We start from the raw sequence: 25,473 nt of genomic DNA on the forward strand, positions 1-25,473 counted from the left end.
TTTTGCTTCCGTGCTGCACTGCGAGCTGTGCACTGACAGGAACAGCCTGGACCTGGCTTTCTGTGTTTAGCTTTGGCATAAATACTGCCATTGGGTCTGGTATCCTGTGCTGCGAATCACTAGATCCTCTTTGAGCTGTGGTCTCGAGAAATGGGTCCACATATCTTTCTATTCTTACATATAGAAGACACCCCTGATGGAAGAATTCCTGGGGAGAGTTTTTGACATTAACGTTACAAGTGGAACTGAAGCAGGCATTATTTAAAGTGCTTGGAGCAGGAGTCTCTGAAGGGAGAGGATGGCTGTGAGCATGGATGATGACGTTCCCCTTATCCTCACCCTGGATGACAGTGGAAGCAGCGTCTCAGCCCCCCTCAATGATGTGGACCGGGAGGAGCTGCCTAATGAAAGTAAGATCACTTTACTGTTGTTTCCTGCCCGCTTCTTTCCCTCTTTGTGGTGTCTGCTCTTTCTAGTGGTTGCCAGGACCTGAACCTCTCAGAGCTGTCACTTGGCGTCCCGGCCGCCTGCCTGGAAAAACCGATCAGGAAGTTGCTTATTGTGTTGCTTGTTTACTCCCAGCACTGAGTTGCACCGAGGGGAAGGACAGGACCTTCAGTGCTGTTTCTAACACACATTTTTGTGGTTTCCATGTAATAACCTGTGACCTCATTGTCCTTAAGCTCAGATCTCCTTTCCTGCACGCTGGCAGCTCCTTTTCTCAGCACTGGACACTGTGCTGCACCTCTGGCCTGAGCTGGCAGAGGTAGCAGCTCTGATTATGTTATGTAGGATTTTCCTGTTCCTTTGCAACTCTTGTTTTGCCTATTTCTAGTTTACGTTCTGATTTTTGCAGTCAGGAAAGTGATACGTGGTGCTAAATCACTTTAACGTCTTTAGTGTGCTCTGATCAAAGAAGCTGGAGTACTTTTAGACAATACACTTGTGTTAGCCCCAAAGTACTCAGTGGGACAGAGCCAGGCTGTGCATGTCAGGAGGGGAGGAAACAAAAGCCAATCTCTTGGAAGCATTGCTTTCTCCTCAGTGTATCTTTGTCAAAGCCATGGCCCTGCACTGGGTGAGATGCGAACAGCAAATGTGGTTGTGCACGTTCAGTGAGTTTCTGGTTTATGTTGTACCTCACTGAATGTATTTGAGCAGTTTGGTTCAACACATCCTCTGACTTCCAGTCTACATTGCAGGTGTGTACACAGGTCTTGTGAGCCTATTCAAGCCCTTGCTGCCATAAGCTTAACATTTGTAACAAATAATTAATTTTCTGGCTTGGCATCCCTTTTTCCTACATTATACCTCTATTCCACAGTGCCTCCATGATTCTGTGGTGTGACTTCTCTATCACAATCATGTGGCTTCCCTCAGTTTTCCCCTTCGACTTCCTGAGCCAGTGGCTAGTTCCTGACAATCAAGATTCCTTCTCCCTCCTCCTCCTCCTCTCCCACCTCTGCAATAAACATTCCTGACTAAACTGCCTAGTGACTTTCTCTAAGCTCTGCTGCATCTTTGCACCACTACAGCTCTTTGTCTTTTAAGGTTTAGCTCTCTGTTTTAAAGTTAAATAGAAGAGAGAGTGCTTCCTCACTCCACTCTCGTGTATTTATAGGCTTTCTTGTGAGTAATTTTAATCCCTCTTCTCTCATCTTTTTCTTCCACCCACCTCCCATCACTTTAACCCAGTGATAAACCTCACACAACTTCTTTGAAGCCACCATGACCGTGTTAAAGCACAAGTGTGAGAATGAGCATATTAATAAATAAAACTATTCCAGTCTGCTTGCCTTGAAATACAGGGAAACTGTTTAGGAACCAATTCTGTGCTGCTTAAAAGATTGCTGTGTGGTTTTTGAGAATTCATTTCCTGGAATTCTTTGCATTGAAGGGTCTCTTGGCATTGAAGAAATTTTGCTATGTGTTTTAATCGCTGTTAAAGTTGAATTTGCTGTGAAATTACAAAGCTTATTCTGTGCAAGGGATACTGGATGATACAGAGCACTGTGAAGTCAGGGAGCACTGGGAGGGTGGGATGAAAGATTAGAAGGGAAAGGCTGGAGAAACAACCTAAAGGCTTTATTTATCTCTGAGAAGCGGGAAGCTTGAATTAGTGAGCGAACAGGCTGATGCCATTGCTTGCAAAGTAAGCTTGTTTAGAAAGCAGAATGTGTGGTCCAGCTTTCCTCTTTGCCTGCAAAGGAAATCCACTGTGAAATGCTCAAGGGCTGTGTCTCGTGGAGGCTGTGAGCGATTCAAATGTTTCCCTTCTGTTCTGCCTCCACTCCTCTGCTGAGGCCTGAAATGGCATTAACAGAACTGTGTGATTTCACGTTTTTATTCAGCTGGTCTTTTTCAGGGATGTGAGAAGCCCTCTTCAGGAGAGGGAGTGCTGCCAGGGTGACGATGAGGGCATGGGACAGGGCAGCTCAGAAGGCTGGTTCCTTCTGGTTCTGTGTTCCTTGTGCCTAAGCTCTCATGATTCAGCCAGCATTTGGAGGAATAGCTCACTTATTACTGTGCCCAACCATCAACTCTTAGGGATGTGGTGGCAGGTTAAACACAAAGCTGTTATCTAAGCCTCTCCCCAGATACCAGCTGGGACTGTTTGCACCAGCCTTTTCCCAGGTGACACCGAGGGAAAGACAAAGTGAAGTGGGTGTAAAGGTGTGAACTTGTGTTAAATCACACACCCAGGGCTGATAATAATCAAGCCATTTTGTGTTGCTGTGTCAATGAACCTCTCTAAATATTAATCCGTATTCCAGCCTGAGTACTACATATCTGTGTGATTTCAGTGTCTCAATTCTCATGGTTTTTAAGGAACTTTTTGTGCTTTAAAAGTCAAACAAACAACTTGATCCATGATGTGGCTTTGTTGCAATCAGGTCCTTGGATAAAAGAATTTATAGTTTTGGACTCCTGGTGTTGATTGTCAATGCAGACAAGTTGAAATAAGTAATAACAGGGCTTTTTGAAAACAAGTCTGTTGCTGATGTCAAAAGAAAGGACAGAAGTGCAAGACTGAACCTTGCAGAAGAGTCCTCTTCTGGGTAAGTGAATGTCTTGAGGTTAGAATAGATGAAAACTAAAAGAGAAAACTGTGTGGAAAAGTGTATTCTTAAAGAAAATGTTCACCTGCAAAAATTAACAAGCACTTAATGGGAGAAAATCCTTGCATGGGGAGGAGTATTAAGGCTCTACCTGCCTTGGTTTGTGCTGGAGACACCTCTTCCAGGGAGCTCCCATTTACAGCCACAGCAGAAGGTCAGAATCCTGCAAAGGTGATGGGAATTCAGACCACATCCAGAAAAACAAGGTCCTTGTGGTGCTGATGGTTTTCTGACTACAACATACAGGACTCTGGTGCTGGGTAGTTTTCGTTTCAAGCTCCAGCAGCTGAAGGGGACAGAGGGAAGTGCTTTTGTCACTTGAATCCATGCTAATGATGCTGCCCTTCCCTATTCCATCTTATCTGAAAATCTCCAAATGATGCACATGCTCTAATTAAGCTTCCCAGCCCCTCTCCAAGGTGAATGACTAACAGTAACTGCATTTCTGTAGAAGGCAAACCCAGGGGATGCAATCCTTGTGTGACTTTTCCCAAAATAATGTGCTGAAACCAAGCAAGAAGCAGCCAGGGTTTAGTGACTCCCATCCCTCGCCCACACTCCTGGGAAGCATTCAGATGGGCTTCTCAACAGATCTCCAATGTTTTCCCTAGACAAAGGCAGCATGGATAGCCTTGAAACTCTAGGACAGTGTCTCTCCTTGAGCTGATGGGAACTATAAGCAATAAATGAGTGCACATTGATTTAGCCTGTATTAGATCAGATACAAGATCCTCCTTTGCCTCCCGCATGGAAATTGCTGTAGCCTCAAGTGGAGTTTCAGTGTGTTCAGAGCAGAAAGTACAGCTCAAAGTGTCATACAGGGAACAATACAATATTGTCTGTTTCTCCCACACTATGGATTATGGCAAGTGGAAGAAGTCATCTTTAAACTCTGGGTTTTTACAAGAAAGCAGCTGCATCTGCTGTTGAGGTAAAAATGAATTATTGGACATGGGAGTGGGGGGAGGAACTGCAACAGCCAAGTGAGATGTTTTCTAGAAGGATTGTTGGAACATGGGAAGTTAAAACTTTGAAGGCTGAAGTTTCAGCTGAGCCTTTGTGATCTCAGTGTCTGCTGCCTGAGGAGTGAGTTGTGAGGAGGACTAGAGCCAGCCTGGCCTTTTGGGTAGAAGAAGCATTGTTGATGTGCCTGTGCATTGCTGTGGTGGAGCAGGATGCCCAAAGTTATGGGTGAGGAATATGGCTGTGGGTAAGGAAAGCAGTGACTGCCCTGGAGGCTGTGGGTTGTGCCTGTGGAACAGTGCGTAGTGTGTGCTTTACTCTTGGAGCTGCTGAAGGAGGCCTCCCCCTCGCCTTGCTTCTGCACCTCAGCCCCGTCCTGTGATGGGATGTGTGAAGAGGCTTTCAGCAAAGCTGTTCTTTGTGGAGCTGGCTGATGGAAACTCGTGTTTCTGGACACAGAGTCTAATTACAGCATTAATGGATGCTCTGTACAACAAACAATTCATTTTCCAATCCACGGGTAGACACTTGTTCTTGGATTTGGGGCAGTTAATGTTCTTTTGAGACAGGGATATTTCGATGTGTTCAGTGACCAACGCAACCTGAAGTGATGTAATACTCTTCTGTGTTGGATCACGTTCCAGAAGATGTTTGTATCAGCAGTGAGGGAAAATTAAGTCTGTCCCTGTAAGTTGCAGCTTATCTGGGCAATGAGCCCCTGCTCTACAAACATCTCTGTTGCCTTCTCCCACTGCTTCCTGTAGTGTCATCCGAGGATGGAAGAGATTTCCAGGTGTAAAACAAGTGTCTGTTTTCTGATGGACTGAGGGAACACAGGATAAATACCTGACCTTGGGGAGATGCTGCAACCACACAAGCTCAGTAGCTGTGCTTGAGGAACCACTTTAGTTGCTGTGAAAGCATCCTGGCTTTGCTACCTTTGAAGGAAAAGAGGCATTTTAAATGTCAGCCATCTAGTAGATTTAATGAATCCTTTAGGATTTTGTGTGAAAGTAAGGATTTCAAAGCTTGTGTGGACTTGGGCTCTGCTTAAGAAATGCTGCAGGTAATTGGTGTGAAGAAATAGGGATGAGGGAACAAGTGAAGGCTTGCAATGGACCTGGCAGATCCTGGGATCTCTGACAGCTGGGCTCTACAACAGCCTCTTGTGTTATCTGGCTTTCCTGGATGCTAGGCAGGATGTTTTCCCACCTCATGGCTCCTAGCTCGACTGATTTGCCTTTCATTAGCACCAGTAGCAGTGCTTCCATTGCTGCCTGTAGGGGTGAAGCATGGCTAGAGCACAGGACTGGGATCCCAGTTTTGGAAGCATCTAGTTCTGCTGTTGAAGCTGCTCCTCCTCATGCCTGGGTAAGTTCAGTTTACGTCAGTGTGGTCAGCATGTCTCATCTGTAAAGCACAGATGACACCTCCCTGGACGTGGGCAGGAAGTCTGGAAGTGGGTAGGAAGCCTTCATGACCTTGTTCTGACAAGGTGCTGCTTTGCATTGCTGCACATGATTTGCTTTTCTTAATATATACCTGCTTAGAATGTACAGAGATAGGCATTTTCTACTGAAGCACAAGTGGTAGATCAGTGCTGGATTGTTGTTTATGCCTCTGAAAGTCTCGTTTCTCTCACCTAACAGCCTTGTTGCATTTTGCAACTCCTGCCAGTGCTTCTCTAATCCTTCCGTGGCCTAGATGACTTGTAATGAATGTTTTAAGCAAGCAAAGCGAAGCAGAACTGCCTCCGAGATGAGTGAGGGGTGAAAATGTTGGAAAGGGATGTGAACACCCAAAACATAAGGAGATTATTGTTTTCTCCTTCAGTACAGTTTGTTTCCCTGGCTGATGAGCTTTAATGTTGCTTTTTAGATGTTGGGTATCTTTCAAACGATGTTAGAAATAGTGGAAAATGTGTTTCTACTTTTAAGTTCCAAATGCATCACCCTCTGGAATCTCATTTATCCTGAGAATTCAGGGGTTTTTAAGGCAGAACCAACCACCTCAGCTACGCTTTAAATACTTTTACAGAGAGGGTAGAGCCTCGTGTATCTTTGATGCAAGAGAAACAACACTGTGTTGTCCAGACCTCACAAAGCATTTGTATTGAGACCTTCTCAACAGGACTCTGTAAATGTGGTACCTAGAGAAGGAGCAGAGTGAAGTACCAGGAGGGATTGGGGGCTGCAGTCATCATGTGTGTGTTTTTTCCAAGCCTGCCTTGTTTTCTTAGCCCTGCAGGAGATGGGTTTGCACAATGCACACATTGTGTGTTTCACAGTAGGAAGCTTTGTCCAACAGAATCTCTGCACTGTTGACTCTTCAGTGCAGTAAAAAATCAGAAGTCCAAGTGATTTGGTCTTGAATGCCCCATGCTGTTCAAATGTGAGTGAGTAAAAGGGGATACAAGGTAAAGAAGACTTGGGTTAGTGTTCTATTATCCCGGAGTCAAATGGTTCTTTCTCTTTTGTCATCTCCCAGAGCTCTAGCAATGGATATCATCCTTCAAACACGCTCACTGTAAATTAGGGAGGATGCCATGGAGTGGGGCAAGAAGTCTGGAAGCTGCTTCTCCTTTTGTGAAGATGGGAGTAATGACCTTGATGCTTTGAGGTGGGAGCCCCTTCCTTTTGTGTGCCTCTTCTGTACTACACGGCTCACATCTTTTTGATGTGAGAGCAGAAGAACAGGCAAAGCCAAGTGTTTTCTCCCCAAGGTGATGGCTTTAGTTGGAAGATGCTGGGATAAGGGCACGTGCTGTGGCATCGGAGGGCTCCGCTTTTGGAACAGGCGGTCCTGGAACTGTGAAAGATGTTAAAGAGCTTGAAAGTGTTCAAGCTGCAATTTAAAATCCACAACTTTCCAGCTCTAACCGGTCACTCCTCAGCCACTGCAGCTGACTTGGGAACATTTGGCTCAGGAAGCGGAACAACAGTTGGAAACAAATAGTGATGAGTTTTTTCATGGCTTCCCAGGGAACGCATCAGTTTGTTCATTTTGGTGATTCCTGTGGATTTTTAAGGCACTGTAGATGCAGGATGTTCAGTTTAGCCAAGCTTGCTTAGTGGCAGATTAAAATGAGCAAAGGCTGAGCACGCTGAGTTCACTCATCATAACCAATATGATGCTTCTCAGAACTTCCTTTGCCCTTGGTATCTTCAGCGAGGAATCCTGCCTGCTGCCGTCAGCCCCCCTGCGTTGAAATCCCATTTTACCCATTTGAATGCTGTAAGAAGTGCTGTATAAACTAAACAGGAGCATCTGTGAAGTGGTTAGAGTTGTTGTTGATTGCCTTTTCCTTATTGCCTTCAGGGGGATTTAAGCTTGGATTTGCTGGAAGTAGAATTTATGAGCCAGAACGCTCCATTTCTGATCCTTAAGCTGGGAAAAGTGCGGTGAATTTGATAGGTCTTTCTCTTGCCTCCAACGACTCTGGCTTTTGATCTGGACCTTGCAGGGCTCTCCCTGTGTCTTTAGCATAATTGCTTTTTGCATGTGGAGATGATGCCTGATTTTTACAGGGGTGCTTTCTTTACAGAGAGCTTTAGGAGTTCATCCATCCGCTTCTAGTGAGCGCTTCAGCGGGAAGCTTGTGCACCGCCACTGCTTGTGTTTCCATCTGGGAGAGGAGGAGGCAGGAAAAGTGTGTTTGTGTTGATCCACCACAGCACTGTACAGCTGACAAAAGACCCTGAGGATGACAAGAGGAGCCTGATGCGATTCAGATCACAGTGGGGTGGGTGGAAGCTTGTATCCAGAGCTGGTTTTATAATAGAATCGTAGAATCCCAGCCTGGTTTGGGTTGGAAAGGAGCTTAAAGCTCAGCCAGTCCCAAACCGTGCCACGGGCAGGGACACCTTCCACTAGAGCAGGTTGCTCCAAGCCCCTGTGTCCAACCTGGCCTTGAACACTGCCAGGGATGGGGCAGCCACAGCTTCTCTGGGCACCCTGTGCCAGCGCCTCAGCACCCTCACAGGGAAGAGCTTCTGCCTCAGAACTCATCTCAATCTCCCCTCTGGCAGGTTAAAGCCATTCCCTTTGCCCTATCCCTACAGGCCCTTGTCCAAAGCCCCTTTCCAGGTTTTCTGTAGCCCCTTTAGGCACTGGAGCTGCTCTAAGGTCTCCCCTTCAGGAGCCTTCTCTTCTCCAGGCTGACCCAGCCCAGCTCTCTCAGCCTGGCTCCAGAGCAGAGCTGCTCCAGCCCTTGCAGCATCTCTGTGGCATCCTCTGGATTCAAAGATTATTGATTATTGTTGTGATCAATAATCACAATCTGGTGGTGTCTCCTTGGAACAAAAGGCTTTTCCTTTCCCGCTTATGTGGGGGAATAAAATTTAGGATGTATCTCTCTGAACAGCCATGTTAGAGCCCCTCATTCTGTGGGGCTGGACTTAGCTGCTCTCTTATATTTCCTATATGACTGCCTAGCACACATGTGTGGGCATATATTGTCATCTGGGAATATCTGATCATCTGTGTTTTATTCCAACTATACCTGATTTTCTGAGAACACTCTCACTATCCTCAGTGGGTTTGGGAAAGTTTATTGTACAAAAGCAATGTAGCTGCTAAAGGATTGCACTAGAATGCACAAATACATCCCTGCTCTTTGTTAACTAAATGAAGAGATGCCAGTAGAATTAAGCCGAAATGATCAATTCTGCAAGCGGGAGCACGGAGAACTCCCCAGGGTCAAATTGTACTGGTGAGCTGGCCATGCCATTACAGGATAATCAGACAATGGGAGGAGAAGGAAGGAATGCCATCCTTCCACTGCTAGTGCTTTGGGGCTGCTGGCTGGAGGTGTGAGGCTCCAAAGGAAGTATTTCCATGTTCCATCCCCTTTTCCCTGTGGCACACTCAGCCTGGCTGGGGGGATCCGTGCCTGGCAACAGGCACAAGAGCTGCTGTGTAATCCACCTTGGAAATGCAGTGTTCCTGCACCACCTCCCAGTGATGTCCAGCTGGTTATTCAGTTAGGACATGGTGAGTCACTGCAGAAATAGGAAAGCGCTGCTGTGTTTTGCCCATTTCTTTGTTTTCATGGTGCTGAGCTTTGGTTTGCCAGGGTGCTGAGCAGGCCAGAAGTACTGGAATAGGATTGAGGAAAGGAATTCTTGCTGACTGCTTTGCTCTGTGTCTCTCTGCCTTATTACCTGCAAGTAGTAGTAAATGTTGTGCTTTTCCTGACCTGCTGGCAGGTGCTTCAGTCCTGCCTGTAGTCAGTAAATGCTTCCACGCAACTTCCTAAGGAGGATTTTTGGCCTTGGGGTCAGGAAGGGGGAAGTGAGCAAGGCAAAGCCCCTTCCTTTCAAACACAAAGCTGGTGGCATGACCTTATCTCTGGTGGTTGCAAAGGGGAAGCATTCAAAACATGGGAAATTATTCCTATACTTTGAGAGAGCACAAATGCTAATGGAAGATTTAAAGCTGTTGTAGGGGTAGCAAAATATGGTATAGGCGTGCCTGTGGTGGCTGCCATGAAAGCAGCTGCACTGTTATAAAGCAAAGGAAGAAACAGGAGCTGGGAGGGGAGGAAAATCATGGAAAGAAACAGGGAAAGTTCAGGTTACGTGTAAGGAAGAAGCTCTTCCCTGTGAGGGTGCTGAGGTTGGACGGGGCTTGGAGCAACCTGCTCTAGTGGAAGGTGTCCCTGCCTGTGGCAGGGGGTTGGGACTGGGTGATCTTAAGATCCTTTCCAACCCATTCTGTAGTTCTATGACTTGAGAAATAAAAAGACATGTGAAGTGATACTGACCTGGTAGGAATTCAAGGTTGAACACTGGTCAATAATGCTATGGAGAAGCTCAAGAAATTGTCTATGTAGTGTGTATTTGTTGAGAAACCAGATAACCTGGTCATTGCATGATCTGTTCTTCCATTCCTGCAGTAAACAGAGGTTAAACAGCTGATTCTAGAGGTAGGCATTTAAAAGCAGCAGATCACTTTTTATTCTTCCTTAAGGCTGCAGCTGAGGCAGTGTGAGTATTGCTGTGATAGAGACTTTCTTCCAGCCCCCAAAGGGATTTTGTACCAGGCAGGACATTGCAGCCATACAGGGCTTCCAGGCAAAATAATGGGAAACCAGCGACAGCTCTTCTAAAATCTGGACTTAAAGGACAGTTTCTCATGTCAGCCAGTGTGTCTTTGTGAAAAGGTGAGGGTCATACAGACCTGAACTCATGCTCTGACTTACTTTGTGAGGTTACAAGAGAGCTCAACAGTGTTTTGAGAAGATATTTGTTTTGGCACCCACACAGCATTTTGATTGAGGAAGTGAATAGTACAAATCAGCACTGTGTAGGGAGTGACTCTGCAAAGAGGCTGATGGACAGGTCTCAAAATCCAACTGGTTGTTAGGACTGGTTAGTGAATAGGTATGTTATTAGCAGGGACTGTCACAGAGGTTATGTGTTGTCCCTGTGCCAACTGCAGCATTTCTTTCATGAGCAACTGAGGTGAAAGTGAGCATATGGAACACTTGTCCAGTGTTTATATGGTGTGTGTATTCCTCAGTCCTTACAATAAGAATAATGGTTAGGGTAGGTATGTGATGTTGCCATCCGTGCTGGCTCTAGAGTAATCAATGTGTTCATGCTTGGTGTGTTTCTAGTGCCCTTGCTCCTGCTCATACAAGACCCAAGAGGCTTGGAGGTAGCTTCAGGAACTGGGTAACAGTGAAATTGTCTGTTGGTTGAAGCTGGGCTAATTCCGAAAAGGAATAAGCACATATTTGACAGTGTTTGGAATCACTTCCTGAGAGTTGGAGAAGGTTCTGCAGTGCTGGAAGACTTTTGAAGTCAAAATTGTCCCTTTTCTGAAGGTAGGGTTAAGTATGAGAACTGTAGGACTTGAAATAAGGACCAGTTGAGGGAAAGCCCCCTGGCTGCAGGTTTGCAGATGTTTAACTCCTTCCTTCCTCACTAATGGTTTAACTCCTTCCTTCCTCTCCAGCCATATAACCTCTTCAGTTCCTGCCAAATGTGCAGGGATCTCTTACTGGAGAGCAGTTACGCAGCACCAGGGGCTGGGGGGGTTCCCCATTCCTTTGTATGCAGCTTCCTCTGAAGTTGGCAGTTTCTCTTTCCTGGCTGAGACTTGATGATGAGGCAGAGGAGATGTGGCTATTTCAGAAGAACCAGTGTGGTGGAGTCTTGTTCTGACACCACAAAACACAATTGCCTACTTCTCCCTACTGTACCACAACACATAACTGTCATTAGGCTCAGCCTGTCATGGTAAGGCATTGGAGTTTTGCCATGATATTGTTACTTAACTGAATTTATCTCATTTTCTTGCTATCCCTCTCTCTTTTGGGCAGTATGGCACATACCTTATTGCTGCCTACTCTGTTCTAGTCCTGCTCCATCTCTGGATGGCCATGCAGGAGGTTTGTTGCCCAAACTAATACTGGTTTCCCACATAAGGGAAGTGCTTCCCACTGCTGACTGTGCCTTCCCTGGAGGGCTGGAGCTGGCAGTGGGACCTGGCAGCACACTGCTTTGGGTAAAAAGGCCAGATTGCAGCTTAATAAAACATCTTTCCAAACTGCATCAGGCAAATCCAAAGGCTCTGCTTTGGAGAATTGAAATGAGGAACGTGCTTTTAAAATGCTGACATTGTGTTGTTACTGGCGCTAAAGCAGATCTTTTAACATCTTAAAACCATGAGGCATCAGTTTCCCTTTTTGGTACAAAAAGAGGAAATTCCTTCGTGTAACAGGATGTGTTAAAGAACTGCTATATCTGAGAGATTCTCATTTTGTACTTCCTCCAAAACTATGAATTAGGAATTGTGTGTATTTCATGTCTGGCCTCTCATGAGCCACAGCCTTCGAGCTTGTCTCTTTATTTTGGGGGCTGGTCAGTAAAAACTTTTATCATTTCATATTGTTTCTATTCCATTCTAACTCAGCTGTTTTATACAGCCCCTCAGTGGCTTGGATATTTAATTCCAGTTACAGAAGAATTCTATTTTTGTGTCTGTAAAGCCTTTGTTGCTGTGATATGATCAGTCTGACAGGATTACAGAGCATATAAAATGATAGGTGATGTAAGGCTGTAGATGATCCTTCTGTTGTGGCTTTGACTTCTCCTTTTTGTGGTATGGAGGTTCACTTGTGAAGATCAGAAATAGAAGATATGAAATAGGCAGCAGTTTGCTTTAACACACAAGCAAGATTCTTAATTGTGTTTTCCTAACACAACCTTTTATGTGAGTGTTACAGAATAAAACTGCTTTGGTTGGAACTTTGCAGCTGTGTTAAGAAGCAGGTACTCTGGTGTTACACAGTCTTAGATTGTGGAATGTCAAGTTCTGGCTCTCTTAGGGTATTTCATGGACTTTCTCATGCAGGAAGATTTAGTCACACATCTGTCAGAAAGCAGCTTTGTGGAAGAGGGCTTATGCATGCAGTGGTTTATGTGAGCTGCTGGAAGAAGATGCAGCTGAGGAGCAAGAGGTGGTGAGGCAGGTAATGTTGTTATTGCAGGAGGCAGCTCTGTGTATCAAAGAGGGATCCTCCTTCAAGGAGGCTTTTGAGCTGTGTCTTCTGGTGTATTAGTGAGCTATGGGAGGCTTTTGGGAGTCAGGGCTGTCCCCTCTGAGGTGACAAAGCATCCGTCAGTTCATCTCCAGGCACTGAAGCCTCTCGCTAACCTGACTGTGGATCCCAGACATCCCCAATGGGGGGGATCTGTCCCTCTGCCTCTTGCTGCTACATATTCAAGAGTGACAATTGGCCAGCAATCAAGCATTTTCTGGTTAAAACTTCCAACATAACAAGAGCAAGAAGAATCAAGCCCAGAATCAGTCAGGGTTGAGATCAAAGGAGAGGGGGTGCCCTAAGAAACAAGGCAGTGAGCTGCACAGATGAGGATTCCAACTAATGAATCCCTTACCCTTATTTTCTTAGAAGCCTTTTACCCTTCCTTCTTACCCTTCTTTTTACCCTTAGAAATATCTCTCTTTTTCCCCAGTAGGGTGGTGCAGGAAGCAAATGTCCAACTGAATTGTCATAGCTCATCCCCCATTGAATGGTGAAGTGAGCTGCAGAGTGAAGGGTTAAGTAACTGTTGGCTCTAACCCACTCAGAGCAGGAGCTGGCTGGAGCCAGGGCTTCTGCTGAGACAAAACAGTTTCCTACCAAGCTTTAGCTGCTCTGTGTTGTGTTCAGCTTGTGATCAGGGTTTTTACATGTGTACAGTGCAGATGTTAGCAAGGATACAGTGGTCCTCTAGTTAAACAACACAGGGCTTAAGTTGTCTTCGATATAAGATGATAGGCAGCACAACTGATATGAGGCAATAATATATAAGAAGTGGCTTACCATGCTGAGGGACATCTGCTCATCTTTCATGTGGATTCAGCTCCCTGGAGTGTGGTAGATGATAACATGATGGGAGCTGATGTTGATGCTGTAGGAACTAGCTGGCTTCTCAAGGGAAGGTGAGGTCGGTGCTTCAGTCGCCTCGTACCACTGACAGGAAGTGGCAACATCCATATTTTTACAAATAAACTTTTCTGTGTTAAATAGGAAGCAGAAGTGACTTTGTTTGTTGAGCTTCAGAGCAAGCAAATGCTGTGAGGGTATAGTAAGACAAAGAGCCCCGAGGCCTTTGCATATGTTTCTGCTGTGCAGTCGTCTCTAAGGAAGACTTGAAATACTCACAAGTAAATTACTTCTAATGCAGCAGAAGGGCTTGGCACTGTACTCTGGAGCTGCCCTGCTTTTCCTAGGCAACACTCGGCTAGTGAAGTGTTTAGACTTCCCCATGGCTGTTCAATTCCTTCCCATAACATCTCCTGAAAGCAGGACAGGTGCTGGGATGTGTTGAGCTGCAAAGCTCGCTCCTGCGATGCTGAAATGGCAATTGGGCACTGAAGGCAGTGATTTCACTGTCTATATCTGTCACCTCTGAGATGTGTGGCCAAGTGCCAAACCAGCTGTGCTTTCCAGGCAGCTTCCAGCTTTTGTTCCTCCTGAGTAGGTGAGTCTGGCCTTGAAGAAGCCAAATGCACACATGTTCATGCTTCAGCACTTGGAAAGGAGCAGTTTCTTATCAGCCGCAATGGAGCAGGGAGATAAATCCTCTGGAGGTGAAGCTACTACATGGCATGTAAGCACTTGGAAAGGAAAATGCCATGGCTGGTGCTGGTACAACTCCAGCATACTTGACTAATATCTTGGCTTTGGGACTACAGGCGCCTGTACAGCTTGTGTTGAGGAAGGGTAGGCATCTACTTCATTTCCATGGTTTTTCATGGATTCGCATCTTCTGTGTGGGAGCTTCATGCAGTTCCTGGCTTTCCAGGAGAGAGGAGTGCTTCTGCTTGTCTTTGACAGATAAATGCTGTCATCCTCCTGCAGCCTTCTTCATCCTCACTGCAGCCTCAGGGAGTGGGGTCGCTGAGAGAGCTGGCAGCTTGAGCCAGCATGGGGATCCTGCACGGGGACAGGTCAGGAGGTCCAGGAACCCCAAAAGCATCTTTGATCCTGGTGGGATCTACCTTCTTCCATGGCCTTCCAGTGTTGCTGGATGCCTGGTTGAGTTTCCTTTTAGCTGAAAGCTTGAGCTCTGTGAGTTTGGGTAATTAGGTACAAATACAGTCAAGATGGATGGTGTAAGGAACAAAGGTGGTGTGGTGAATGCAAAGCCTGGGAAGAAATGGCTCTGGTTGAATGGTGCAGCAGTGATGGTGATGAGGGACTGCAGCCAGGTCACTCTCAGCCTGCTTCACGCCCTTTTCCCTGCTTGCAGAGGGGTTGGAGCCTCCCAGTGAGACCTTTGTGCTGCTTGCATGCCATATGGACTCTTGCAGCAAACCTGGGAAGCTTTTGCTCAACTCCAGGAAGCCACATTTGCCTTGGACAGCCTGCACTCTGGGAATTGTGTTCAGCTCCAATAGGAAAAGACAGTGCTCCTGTGAAAAAACAGCTGGCAAACGTGTTCCCTAACAGGGTTCATGAAGAAGAAATGATGACTGTAAGGGTAGGGGTAAATGCAAGGCAGTTCTTACAAACAAGGTTCAAACAAGAAGAAAGGACAAAGTTGGTACTAGGTTATGTTTAATGAAGAAGGGGCACAGAGATGCTGTGAGGGCAGGAGCAGCTCTGCTCTGGAGCCAGGCTGAGAGAGCTGGGCTGGTTCAGTCTGGAGAAGAGAAGGCTCCTTAAGGGGAGACCTTAGAGCAGCTCCAGTGCCTAAAAGGGCTCCAGAAAACCTGGAAAGGGGCTTTGGACAAGGGGTGTAGGGACAGGACAAGGGGGAATGGGTTTAACCTGCCAGAGGGGAGATTGAGATGAGCTCTGAGGCAGAAGCTCTTCCCTGTGAGGGTGCTGAGGCGCTGGCACAGGGTGCCCAGAGAAGCTGCTGGTGTCAGTATGAATGACAGATTTAACTATAAGGATATTTTTGCTGCATTATGTCACTTGCTCTGCCTTCCACACAGCTTGCAGAGTTCTGTGATTGCAGGTATAGGTGCTAAAATAGCTTTATCCTGACAGGATGGCAACTAGCAGCTCCATCAAGACCTTCCTCAACCTTTTAGGAGAAAGCCCTGGTATGTCCAGTGAAGGCACATGGCTTTGGAGGCAGTGGAGGAGGTAATTAGAAGCATCTCAGTCTGTTTCAGTGTAACGCAATAAAAAGTGTGTGCTATCTAGAAAGAAGAACATCTGGCAAACAGGCTAATGAGAGCCAGACTGGGAGAGCTCGGAGGCAAATGGGAGAGCTACCCTGTAGAGTTTGTTTATAACTCTTTGAATCTCGAGGAGGTTACTAGTTTGGATTAAAAAATACATATATATTATGGATGAAATCAGATGCAGACACCAAAGATCAAACAATGAAAGTCTGAACTGACTTCAGTTTGACATGTAATAGCCTGACTGGGAGGGTGGTTTATTCCTGGCTCCTGGGAATGTTTTCTGTCCCGTCTTCCCCTTCCAGCTCTGCTCTCCCATGAGCTCCTCCGAACCAGAGGAGTGTATTTGCAGAGCCAAAGGAGACTTTTCCCTTCCTCTAAGCAGGGAATTTGTTTTGCAAAGGGAGAGGTTTGGGCTCTGGAAAGTTTCTGCTCCTTCTCTTTTTCTTTCTCTTTTTGTTTTTCTTTTGGTGGTTTTGTTTTTTATTGTAATGATGACATATGGAAACTATTTACACAGGAGCATGCTCTGCTGCACTGAATGGAAATGCTGGAGTCCCGGCAGTATCGTTCCGGATGCCTTGTGTAAGCAGCCAGCTGGTTTAGCTTTTCCTTCCCCCCCCCCCCCCTTTTCTTTCCCCCTCTCCCTTTTCAGGGAACGTCTGGGATAAGTTACACCAGTGTGGAAGGAAGCTTTGCCATCTGTGAGCAGCTCAGTTCGTTTACTTTGTCATGCCCCTCGTACTGTGAACTCCACAAATATCTGTTTTCTTTTCTTGCTGGGGGCATGGGGGAGGCTCCTTGCTGTGACTAGGCAGCACTTGGACTCCTTTCCCGTTAGCTGTTCATGTTCACTGGTGAGCAAATTCTAGCTCTCTTCCAGAATAAGAGAGCATGGCACACAACGCCGTGCTTCCCCACCACAGTCATGCTTAAAAGCTCTTGTCCCGCAGCTAAACCTTCCAACAACTTGCGCTTAGAAACATCCTGCTGCTTAGACAGCGATAGGGAAACGATTTAACTGAAGTCTGAGCCACCTTCCTCAGAGGGGAGGGGAGAAAACGTTTAGTTCTGCAGAGAGGAGAGAAAAAACCTTCTGTGCTTTCTGTAGCTTCTTCAAGAGAAAGCTCTGCAGCTCTTCCCTTGAAGAAGCTGCGAATTGAGGATCAGCGTTTGGAGGGGAGGGAAGGAGGAACTTCACATCTGACTTGTCTCCCTGTCCCCATCCCCGAAGCCAAGCGTGCCTGCTTCCCGATGTGGGAGCTGCCATGCAGTGGAGAGAGCAGCCTGCCATCTACTTCGAGGATTACGGGAGTCCTGTGGAGAGATCCTCCTATCTCATTGAGCTCCATACTAATGGTAAATGCCGTCGGGGATGTTCTGCAGCACGAGCTGAGCGGAGTTGGAGGTTGCATTAGTCTGTGTCATTGTTATCATGGGAGCAGCTGAGGAAATTAGCTAGCTGGAGGGCTGCCAAACAAACAGGCAGAGGGTTGCTTTTCAAATTCATTATTATTTTTATTATTATTTATTATCCAGATGATGCTCCTGCCTCAGGGATGCTAGATCAACCTTCTGGTACCTGATGGGGAAGGAGCTGAGCCACAAAATGCAGCTCCCCACTTCACCAGTACATTTTCTGTGTCTTGAAAGATGATGTCTGGTTGAGACAGGAGGAAAACATCTTGGTTTCTAGAGTTATTTTTTGTTTCTGATTTGCATCTTTGAGTGCTGTTTTGCATTCACAACATTGATATCATGGGACATCTCTTCTGTTTCAGCTGTGAGCCCTCTGTGTGAAATGCAGAGAGGGGGCCTGGGTTTTTACTGGGGTGTCTCTTTTCCTAGTGTTGATCCTTTTCAAAGAGAGGTTGGTCTTTGTGAAAAAACTACTTCAGGGTAAAGGTAGTTTTGGCATCTTTTGGTTTAATGCTTAATTTGTTTAATGCTACAAACCTTTGCTGATTTGACCACAGTATGTTTTGATGTTCTTTAATTTTGTATCTACTGTAATGCTGCAATAACATGGTAATATTGTAAGGACCTGCTTAATATGTCCCTCTTCCCCAAAAGAGCTGGTGCAGCCAAGATGTGGATTTTGAGCTTTTTCAATGTCTCCTGAACTCCCCCCACTGCAGTCCTGATCCAGCTCTGGGGCAACAACACAAGAGGGATGTGGTGCTGTTGGAGCAAGGCCAGAGGAGGCCATGGAGCTGCTGCAGTGTTTTTTAATTTACTTATTTTAGCTCATTCATCCACAATCCATGCAGGGGCACATGGGGGTTTTAACTGGTTTCGAGTGACTTGCTCTTTAGCATCACTGGAGTAACTGGAAGCTCCCCGAGTGCTCTGCTCAGTACCTAAAGGGGCTACAGGAAACCTGGAGAGGGGCTTTGGACAAGGGCCTGTAGGGGCAGGACAAGGGGAATGGCTTTAACCTGCCAGAGGGGAGATTGAGATGAGCTCTGAGGCAGAAGCTCTTCCCTGTGAGGGTGCTGAGGCGCTGGCACAGGGTGCCCAGAGAAGCTGTGGCTGCCCCATCCCTGGCAGTGTTCAAGGCCAGGTTGGACACAGGGGCTTGGAGCAACCTGCTCTAGTGGAAGGTGTCCCTGCCCGTTGGAGGGTTTGGAGCTGGATGAGCTTTAAGCTCCCTTCCAATCCAAGCCAGGCTGGGATTCAATGATTCTATGACAGAAGGAGCACTGAAAGAGCAGAAGGGTTTTTGCTGTCAGGTTGCAGTCTGTCTCTTTGAAACGCACACCCGGTAAAAGCCTCATAAATAATAATATTTAAGAACTTTTTAGAGCTCACAGTATAATGCATGTAGCTGTCATCTTTGAGTTACAAAGCAAACAAACCCAGAAGATTCCAGTCCTGGGCATAAATAAAAAGCTCCATCATTCATTTTGTTCAAGCAATGTGATCATTCGAGGTGTGAAAGGGATGTGGGCGAGGAATCAGCCTCATTCAAACACTTGTCCAGATTTTGAGTGGTATTTTAAGGCTCTGGGGGAAGCAAGGAAGAGAAATAGGCTTCATGCTGCAGGATTCTCAGCAATCTGAGCATGCAATCTGGAAAGGCTTCACAAATCCCAGATAAATGTTATCTTCCCTTGATTTACGGGTGGAAAAGGCAGCTGGGGCTCTGCATTGGTGAAGGGGTTTCTGCTTGCTTCCCACTCCCTGCCTCTCTGCCAGGAGCACAGCGGTGCTGTTTCTCTTTGTGGGGGTAGATCTTTTTGGCATTGGCACTTTCTCCACTCCAGAGGGTGTTTTAAAAAGACTGAATCACTAATTCAATCAGGATTATTTTGTCCTAGCAAAGAGATGCAGTAAATCTTCAGCATACTGTCGTGAGAGAGGAAAAGAACCTCATTGTCATTTTGTTCCCACTCTCAGATAACTTCTCATAACACAGAGAGAATGAGCTACCACGTCACAGCTTCTGTGCTCATAAAAAGCAGGAAATCAGCAATTCTGCACTGGCAGATCCATTTTACCTGTGCCCTCCTTGGGAACATGAGACACTGGAGGAGGGAAGTCTCCGCTGAGAGCAAGAACTGTGTGGTTTGGGTAGTGATTGAAACTCTGGAGCACTGAGTGCATGGGCAGCTCCACCACAGGTTTCATACATGGTCCTAAGCAGGTCTCGCTGGGGTATGTCCTTTGTCAAAGGAACAAAATCCAAATCCCAGTCCCAGAAGCAGCAAAAGGGAAGTGACATTCCCTTTCTGAACAGTAATTGTCTTTGTGCCTGGTTTTCATGTGTCTTAATAGCACTGAGGCTGTAGAATGCAGAAACCAGCAAGTATTATGGAATTTATATGTGTCCTTCCCATGGGAAGGGCACTGTATGTGTGTAGCTGTGCTTGGGAATTGCTTTTTGCAATTGAATTATATTTCTGTAATGAAATCTTTAGTTATGAAATCTGGTGCTAATGTTCAGTAAAGCAGTTTTTGGTAGGGTTTTCCTGGTGAGACTTAAAAGTTCCAACATCAATCTGTGGGATATGAAGAGAAATAGGAAGAGAAACATGAAGAGAAACTCTTGCTGTTTGTTTCCAGCAGAGGGGTATTGGTTCTTACCTGCATCAGGAGGAGTGTTGCAAAGATGCATCGACTCCAGAGAGCAGTGAAAAATGAGGCTTCCTACTGAAAATCCTGCCTGCTGCTATTACTGTGTTACACAGCCTCTGTACTCGGGTTTCCTCAGCTGTGGTAGTCCTCTCCTCCATCCCTCTGTGGTCTCTCCTACCATGACATGGGAAAAGGCAGTGTTCCTTAAGCAAGCCCACTTTGGTTTAGTGAGTTGGACATCCTCAGAGACTTCTAGCAGCCTGCTTATACTTTATAGCTACTGATAGTATGCTACCAACATGACAGCACAGATCTCCTGAGCCAGGAGACCTGCTTATTGTGTTAAAGAGGATGCTGTCTCTTTTGCTGATCTTCTGGGAGCATCCTCGTGTTGAAGTGCTGAGCTCGAGTGTGTCTCTTAAGCTCCTACATGCAAAGAATCAGTTTGTCTGTGTACAAGTTGCCAGTGTCCTGGGTACTCTGCTGCCTCTTGATGCTTGCCTCTGGTCCTGGTGCCTGCCTTGTTTCATGCCTCCTGATCAATCTCAGCTTGCTTAATTGTGAATCAATGTGTCTCTTACTCTACTGCTGCAGATGGAGGTAGCTATGATGTTATTCATGATGCATCCAGCCCTGCTGCAGGGGACTGCTGCGCGCAGCAAAGCTCTGCCCGACACAACTGGGAAATGAACTACCAAGAGGCAGCAATCTACCTCCAGGTAAGCCCTGCTGTCCACGTGTTGTGTGAAAAATGGACTCCTCAAACTGTGGTGGTGCTTTGTTAGAAGAAACAAAGAGCTTCCATCTTGAGGTTAATAGTTTGGTTCTTTGAAGGAATCCGCTTGAAGTAGAAGAGAAGCTGCGTGGAGAGCTCAGAGCAGCTTCCAGAAGCTGAAGGGGGCTACAAGGATGCTGGAGAGGGACTCTTCATCAAGGACTGTAGTGACAGGACAAGGGGTGATGGATTTAAACTGAAAAAGGAGAAGTTCAGGTTAGACATAAGGAAGAAGTTTTTCCCTGTGAGGGTGGTGAGGCACTGGAACAGATTGCCCAAAAAAGTGGCTTTTAGCCATGGCAAGGGGGTTGGAACTGGATGATCTTAAGGTCATTTCCAACCGAAACCATTCTGTGATTCTAAGAGCAGGGCAATGCTGAAAGCATCTTCACATGGGCTCTGCAAGTCATCTGGGAGCAACTGAACAAGCTACTCATTCTCTCCCATCTCTTCCAGTGTCAAGGACTGTAGCAGTTGAGGGATTCAGTGTGTGTTCAGTTCTGCCACCTTGCCATGGAGATGTCTGTAACTTGTCACAGATTGTCATTTCATCTCTCCAGTCATCACAGGGTGAATGGTCAGTGCTCTCCAGGAGACATCTTGTGTTCTGGAAGTGCAGGTCCTATTCTTGCCTTGGTTGCAGGTTAGGTGGATGGCCCTGGGATGTTTGTTTAGCATCCATCAAGCCCTGCAAGTCATGTAAGATACAAGAGAAGGTAGATTTCTACAGGAAGAAAGCATGCTGAGATTAGGATCAGCTCAGGAGTGAAATTTATTGTATTTATAAAGAAAAAAAAGAAACAAAACACCCCCATCCATGCTCCAGTTACAGGAAACACTGTTGTTGCTTCAGTGAAGGTGTATTTAAGATCACTGTACAGCCTGGTGTGATGAATTAGCTCCCGAAACTGAGCTGTCCCAGAGCTGTCCAGTCCGAAATCACTGCTGGTTCCCTACTGCCCTCCCTTCCTCCTCCTCTTTGTTCCCTTTCAGAGGCTCTGCATTGCAGCTTGAGAGGCTTTGGACCCAGTTAAGTTTTTTGCTTAAGCCAACTGCAAGGTGACTGAAACCATTTGTTCCTCCCTGCTCCTACCCCCCAGGACTGGGAAGTATTGCTCTTCTGCCTGTTTAAACCCAGATAGTCTTGGACCTTGGTTCTGCCTCAGCTTTGTCATGTGCTAGAGCAGCACTGACAATACACTGGCTTTTGTTTAAGCTCATGATTATTGGAGCTGCTCTGCAAAGGGTCATTGAGTTGCTGCAGTGGCTGATGATAATGTACACAGCAGGCTTGGCCCTTCACATGCACATTATTCTTGCTGCTGTCTTGACCAGTGCTCATAATGACAACGTCCTTGAACTGGAGTAGGCAGAACTTAAAGAGCATGCAGCTTGTTTATTTGAACCACTAGCTGCAGGCAAGTGTCTTATCTGAAGAAGAGGACTTTGCTGTCCAGCAATGTTTTGAATTGCTTGGCTACCAACAGGCAGAATTGAGCCTGTTTTCCATCGTGCAAGTGTGTTTTGTCAAGCATGAATGAGGATGCCCTGCTGCTGGGAGCTGCAGCTCTCTTGGAGTGAGGAATATGGAGCTTGCTGCTGGGTTCTGTCCTGTTCACAAGCTGGCTGGCTGACCTGGCAGCGCTCCCTTGTTCTTCAGCAGAGAGCGAGATGAGTAAATGAGAAATGTTTGAAACCCTCTTCTGAAATAGTCTCGAGAATGCTTCACTTCTTAGAAGAGATCCTATTTCCTGACCTTGTTATCCATTTGCAATCACAGTTACTCGGCTTTGATAGCAATAGCTTACTGTCCTTACAGTAATTGCCTACCTGGAAAGATGTTAATTTAAAAACCCACAAACAAACCATTTCTTGTGCATCTGAGTGTCCCAGCTGGGCAAAAAAATCATCTCTTATGATGGTTTCCAAGAGGCTGCAAGTTTCCTGTGAGTAACTAAGGCTCCCTTCCTTAAACCATTGACTCAAGAAAGAAAAGAAGGTGTTGGGTGCTCCTGCAGGAAAAAGCCTCTAAATTCTCCCCAAACTAAGTTTTGTCCTACAGGTAAATAGTACTGATGTTGCTGTCTAAAAATCAGTTGTAGGCAAATTGCTAAGATGGAGTATCTGACCTTTTCATATTAATTAAGCTTTCTAGTTCAGAGGGAGTGACAAATAAGCACTGAGGCTTGTTAATTTTGCATAGAGCCTGTCTTCCCACGTTCCTGAAGTAGAAAACACTGCGTGTGCTCCAGTGTTTTCTCCGAGACATTTTGCAAGGCCAAGATAAGGATAACTGTCAGGCAGGTGCCCTGAAGCTTATCTGTGTGTTTTCCTGATCTGTCCTGGAGAAGTTTAATCAAAGAAGTGTGTAAACATGTGGAAGTGATTGCAAGTGAGTGCTGTGTTTATGTTGGGGTCTTGACTGAAGTTTCTTTGCCTAACTTTATAAACTCTTTCAGCACTCTTCATTTTAGGGATTTCTGAAGCAGGAGTTTGGGGATATTAATGAGTTTCATTCCTGAAACATGCTTATGAACAGAAGAGGGTGTCCTCTGTGTCTAGAGTTCATTCCTCAATAAATAGAGTCCAGGCCTCAATAAATAGATCAATGTTAGGCTGTAAAGTGGGGATAGTCTGATGGGAATTGTGTCTTGTTCTTCATGTCGAAAGCTATGTTATAGTACCAAGAGTCACTAATGCCGTTCTCTTACTTATTCCTGCTGCCCTAGGAAGGAGAAAATAACGATAAGTTCTTCACTCACCCCAAAAATGCCAAAGCACTTGCTGCCTACCTCTTTGCACACAATCACCTTTTCTACCTAATGGAGCTGAGCACAGCACTGCTACTCCTGTTGCTTTCTCTCTGCGAAGCGCCGGCTGTTCCCATGCTCCGTCTTGGCATCTTTGTAAGTACTTCTGGGCACAAGGAAGAAGTCTGCCTGTTCTACAGTGCTGGGTGAGAGGAAAAGGAAGGCTCAGCATAGAGGAAGAAGGGAGCAGCAATAGGAAAAAAGCCACCTGGCTTGTTCTGTAAATTGGTTGACAGCAGAAAAGCCAGCCAGCAAAACATCCTTTTTGCATCTGGTGGACAGAGACCACAACGAAAGTATCATTTATTTCATATTATCCATTTGTGCAGATGTGAAAGTTTGTAAATGAGAAGTTTGTGGTTTCTCCTTGAGATAACTCAAGAACCTGGGTGCTGTTAAGGTCATTTTCAGGGTTAATACCCTTAGCTCGGCACCACCACTGGTTCCTAGAACACAGACAGATCCCAGCCTCGGACAGGTTGCTAAACCTTCTCCTGGCCTCTCCTCCCAGTGTTGTGAGCACTGTTTTTAATGTGTGAGTGACTTGAAGTTTTATGTCTAACCTTCCTAAAATGCAGGCTGAGAGAAGGGACACACAAACTGGTTTGTGCTGTTGTCAGTCCACGGCCACTTCATGAGGTACCACTGTCAGGCACAGTGCTAGGAGCTGCTGTTGCTGGTGGGAGGAGAATCTACGTCTGCCTTTGGGGCTTTTAATGGCACCCTAGGACATGCCAGGGGTGTAGAACAGCTCAAAGTATTCCTCACAATGAGTCACAGCTGCATAACTCAGTTGGGTTTTGAGCTGTGACTAAAGCTGAGGTTGTAAGAAAATACTATTGTCTGGTTTCTGCTGCATTTTACATATTCCAACAGAGATGGGGTCCTTCAGCACTGCCCACAGCAGTGTTCTGTTCCAGAGCTTGATCAGGACCCTGTCTGTGGTTGTCCAGAATGTCTGGATCAAGAGAAAACCTTTCCCTGTGGAAATCCTCTCTGCCCAGCAGCTCTCTTTCTTGCATTGCATTAGACCCCTTTCAGTCTCAATCTTCTAAAAGTGTTTCTGCTCAAGTTACTGGGGTCTTGCCCTTTTGTTTCAAATGTATCAATACAATTTTGGATGTGTTATTTGAGTCCAAAAGGGATGTGGATTTCAGGAAATTCTGAGCTCGTACTGCTCAGAGGGCAATAATAAAAGCACAAAGCCACAAACACAGAAACTGAAAACTGGTGCTGTGCTAGCTTTAAGAGTGGCCTTGGGTTTTCCTGCCTGTGTCAGAGCTGTGCTCAGACTATTGTCAAACCCATGTGCTTCTTGAGAAAGGAAGGGCAGAAGCTTGGCCTCTGCTGTGCTGCTGCTTTTAACCAGAAGCTTTGCTGCATTCTGACAGGTCCATGCAACCCTGGAGCTGTTTGCATTAATTGTGGTGGTCTTTGAACTCTCCATGAAGATGAGGTGGCTGGGCTTCCAGACCTTTATCAGGCACAAAAGGACTATGGTAAAGGTAAGTTGTGTGTGTGAGTGTTAGTGTTTCTCCTTCAGCATCTTCAGGAGTCAAAGAACCAGATTAAATACTGGCCTGTGCTGTAGCAGAGATGACTTAGCCTGTGTCCCAGCTGCCAAGTGATTCATGTAAGATCTCTTACGCTTTCAGGGACAACTCCCATGCTTCAAGTGTCCAGATAAATGGGTGGTCAGTGAGAGCTTTGCCTTTGCCAAAAGGAGACTGAGCTGTGCCTCTCACTAACCCTTTCTTTGCAGACTTGTGTGCTGTTTGTTCAGTTCATCGAGGCCATCGTGGTGCTGGTGCGCCAAACCTCGCACGTGCGCATAACGAGAGCTCTGCGCTGCATCTTCCTGGTGGACTGCCGCTACTGTGGGGCTGTCAGAAGGTGAGAGGGCAGCTGGCTGGGCTTTCTGCTGTCATGTCTGGGACTGGGCTGGAGGAAAAGCACCCTGATCCTGCAGGCATCTCAGCTCTATGTGTCTTTAAGGGGCATTTCAGATCTCGGGTCAATCTTTTGTAGTTGTGACTGAAGTGTACCAAGTGTCTTGGCCATGTAGGGGAATTTCCTT

At 46.2% G+C, this 25,473-nt stretch overlaps 1 protein-coding gene across 1 annotated transcript in view; it reads left to right on the forward strand.

Moving 5' to 3' along the window:
- The first annotated feature begins 298 nt into the window (after positions 1–298).
- The window catches only part of TPCN1 (two pore segment channel 1), a 44,848-nt gene continuing 19,673 nt past the window's right edge, over positions 299–25,473 (forward strand). The window contains exons 1-5 of the mRNA XM_010010892.1: positions 299–410; positions 20,406–20,530; positions 23,316–23,492; positions 24,788–24,901; positions 25,159–25,289. Coding sequence (XP_010009194.1) covers positions 299–410; positions 20,406–20,530; positions 23,316–23,492; positions 24,788–24,901; positions 25,159–25,289 — 659 coding nt within the window. The remainder of the gene's footprint in view (positions 411–20,405; positions 20,531–23,315; positions 23,493–24,787; positions 24,902–25,158; positions 25,290–25,473) is intronic.

The sequence above is a fragment of the Nestor notabilis genome, unplaced genomic scaffold, assembly GCF_000696875.1.
Source record: "Nestor notabilis isolate BGI_N333 unplaced genomic scaffold, ASM69687v1 scaffold20673, whole genome shotgun sequence".
NCBI classification, from domain to species: Eukaryota; Metazoa; Chordata; class Aves; order Psittaciformes; family Psittacidae; genus Nestor; species Nestor notabilis.